General features: G+C 48.8%; 1 protein-coding gene across 1 annotated transcript in view; it reads right to left on the bottom strand.

Annotated features, from left to right (window-relative positions):
- LOC101858969 (long-chain-fatty-acid--CoA ligase 4) overlaps nucleotides 1-2,365 on the bottom strand; it is a gene marked incomplete in the record, with an annotated part of 33,626 nt that overhangs the window by 10,798 nt on the left and 20,463 nt on the right. The window contains 3 exon segments of the mRNA XM_035972425.1: nucleotides 1-140; nucleotides 775-846; nucleotides 1,521-1,585. Of these exon segments, the coding sequence (XP_035828318.1) occupies nucleotides 1-140; nucleotides 775-846; nucleotides 1,521-1,585 (277 nt within the window).

Here is a 2,365-nt window from a genome sequence, read left to right as displayed (position 1 = left end):
TTGTTCAACACCGGCGTGTCGTATCCCTGCACCAGATGTGTCAGCTTGTACTCGTAGGCGAACCGGAACAACACGCGCTCCATGAGAGAGCCGCCGTTGATCTTCTCCCACACGTTCTTGTAGATCCGGTCCATGATTACCTGAGGACAGATCCAAAACATCCGTGATTACCTGAGTGATTACCTGGCCACAACGGTCAACACTTTCCCCTACACGGCGTGTAGTTTGGCCAGCCCACAACACCTGACCCTGAGCGGGGAACATCCATACAACACCTGACCCTGACCCTGGGCGAGGAACATCCGTACAACACCTGACCCCTAACCCTGGGCGGGGAACATCCGTACAACATCAGACCCTGACCCCGGGTGGGGAACATCTGTACAACACCAGACCCTGACCCTGAGCGGGGGAAATCCGTACAATACCTGACCCTGACCCTCGGCGGGGAACATCCGTACAACACCAGACCCTGACCCTGGGTGGGGAACATCCGTACAACACCTGACCCTGGGTGGGGAACATCTGTACAACACCTGACCCTGACCCTGGGCCGGGAACATCCGTATAACACCTGACCCTGGGCGGGGAACATCCGTACAACACCTGACCCTGGGCGGGGAACATCCGTACAACACCGGACCCTGACCCCGGGCAAAAACCCGCCCATCATTAGGGGAACCTGACTATCGCACATTCATCAAAATAGGAATGAGAATGGGAACTAAGACCAGAAGATGTAGCACATTCCTCGGCCCGTGTGTCATGACTCACCGGCACTCCAGCCATCAGCGTTGGCCTCAGCACCGACACATCACCCTGGCTTCCTTTCTTGATTTTGGTCGACTGGGGAGGAGAACACGGACAGAACAACCTGGTTACCTTTGACACAACAACCGTTTTACATTTCGAACAACCTTTCACCCTTCACACACAAACAACCTCTCACCCCTCACACACACAAACAACTTCTCACCCCTCTCAAACAAACAACCTCTCACCCTCACACACAAACAACCTCTCACCCTCACACACAAACAACCTCTCACCCCTCACACACACAAACAACCTCTCACCCCTAACACACAAACAACCTTTCACCCCTAACACACAAACAAGCTCTCACCTCTCACCCCTCACACACAAACAACCTTTCACCCCTCACACACAAACAACCTCTCACCCCTCACACACACAAACAACCTCTCACCTCTCACACACAAACAACCTCTCACCCCTAACACACAAACAAACCCTCACACACAAACAACTTCTCACCCCTCACCCACAAACAACCTCTCACCCCTCACCCACAAACAACTTCTCACCCCTCACCCACAAACAACCTTTCACCACTCACACACAACCTCTCACCCCTCACCCACAAACAAGCTCTCACCTCTCACCCCTTAAACACAAACAACCTCTCACACACAACCTCTCACCTCTCACCCACAAACAACCTCTCACCTCTCACCCACAAACAACCTCTCACCCCTCACCCACAAACAACCTCTCACCTTATCGGTCAGCGTGGTGGGGGAGGAGTAGCCTAGCCGTGACCCCTTGGCCAGACAGGAGATTTCTGTGGACAAAAACGTCGAGTTAACCTTGAGGGGGGAGGGGAGGGGGGGGGGAACATCTGTCTTTTCCTGTCTCATTTGGTCCTTTCTCAACACAGGTAGATGTTCTCTACCATAGAAAGGTGCACTGTGAGACAGGTAAATGTTCTCTACCATAGAAAGGTGGACTGTGAGACAGGTAAATGTTCTCTACCATAGAAAGGTGGACTGTGAGACTACCATAGAAAGGTGCACTGTGAGACAGCTGAAAAGTTACAGAGAATATGTTTTTTGGTTGTTTTTTTTCTTACTGATGTGTATTGTTTTCTTTCCAAATACACAACAAATTACTGATACTGATATAGTTAAAAAATTTTCTGTACATAATGCATGAAAATCATGAAAATTGGTGTTGAAAAAGTGAAAAACATGTTGCGAATGGTATTACAGTAACTTGCATAATTTTTGCATAATTTGGCTTTTTTTTCATAATTTGGCCATCTAAATTTGCATAATTCTACGGGGACAGGTAAATGTTGCCTACCATAGAAAGGTGCACTATGAGACAGGTAAATGTTGCCTACCATAGAAAGGTGCACTATGAGACAGGTAATATAGACACAATCAAGATCAAGGGTAATTTTAACTGTGTGAGATTGTTCACACACACACATACACACACACAGACACACACACACAACACAGACACACAAACGCAGACACACACAACACAGACACACACAACAAAGACACACACACAGACATAAACAGAACACACACACACACACACAAACACAGACACA

Source organism: Aplysia californica, unplaced genomic scaffold (genome assembly GCF_000002075.1).
Source record: "Aplysia californica isolate F4 #8 unplaced genomic scaffold, AplCal3.0 scaffold00690, whole genome shotgun sequence".
NCBI lineage: Eukaryota > Metazoa > Mollusca > Gastropoda > Aplysiida > Aplysiidae > Aplysia > Aplysia californica.
This window is presented reverse-complemented; position numbering and strand designations above follow the sequence as displayed.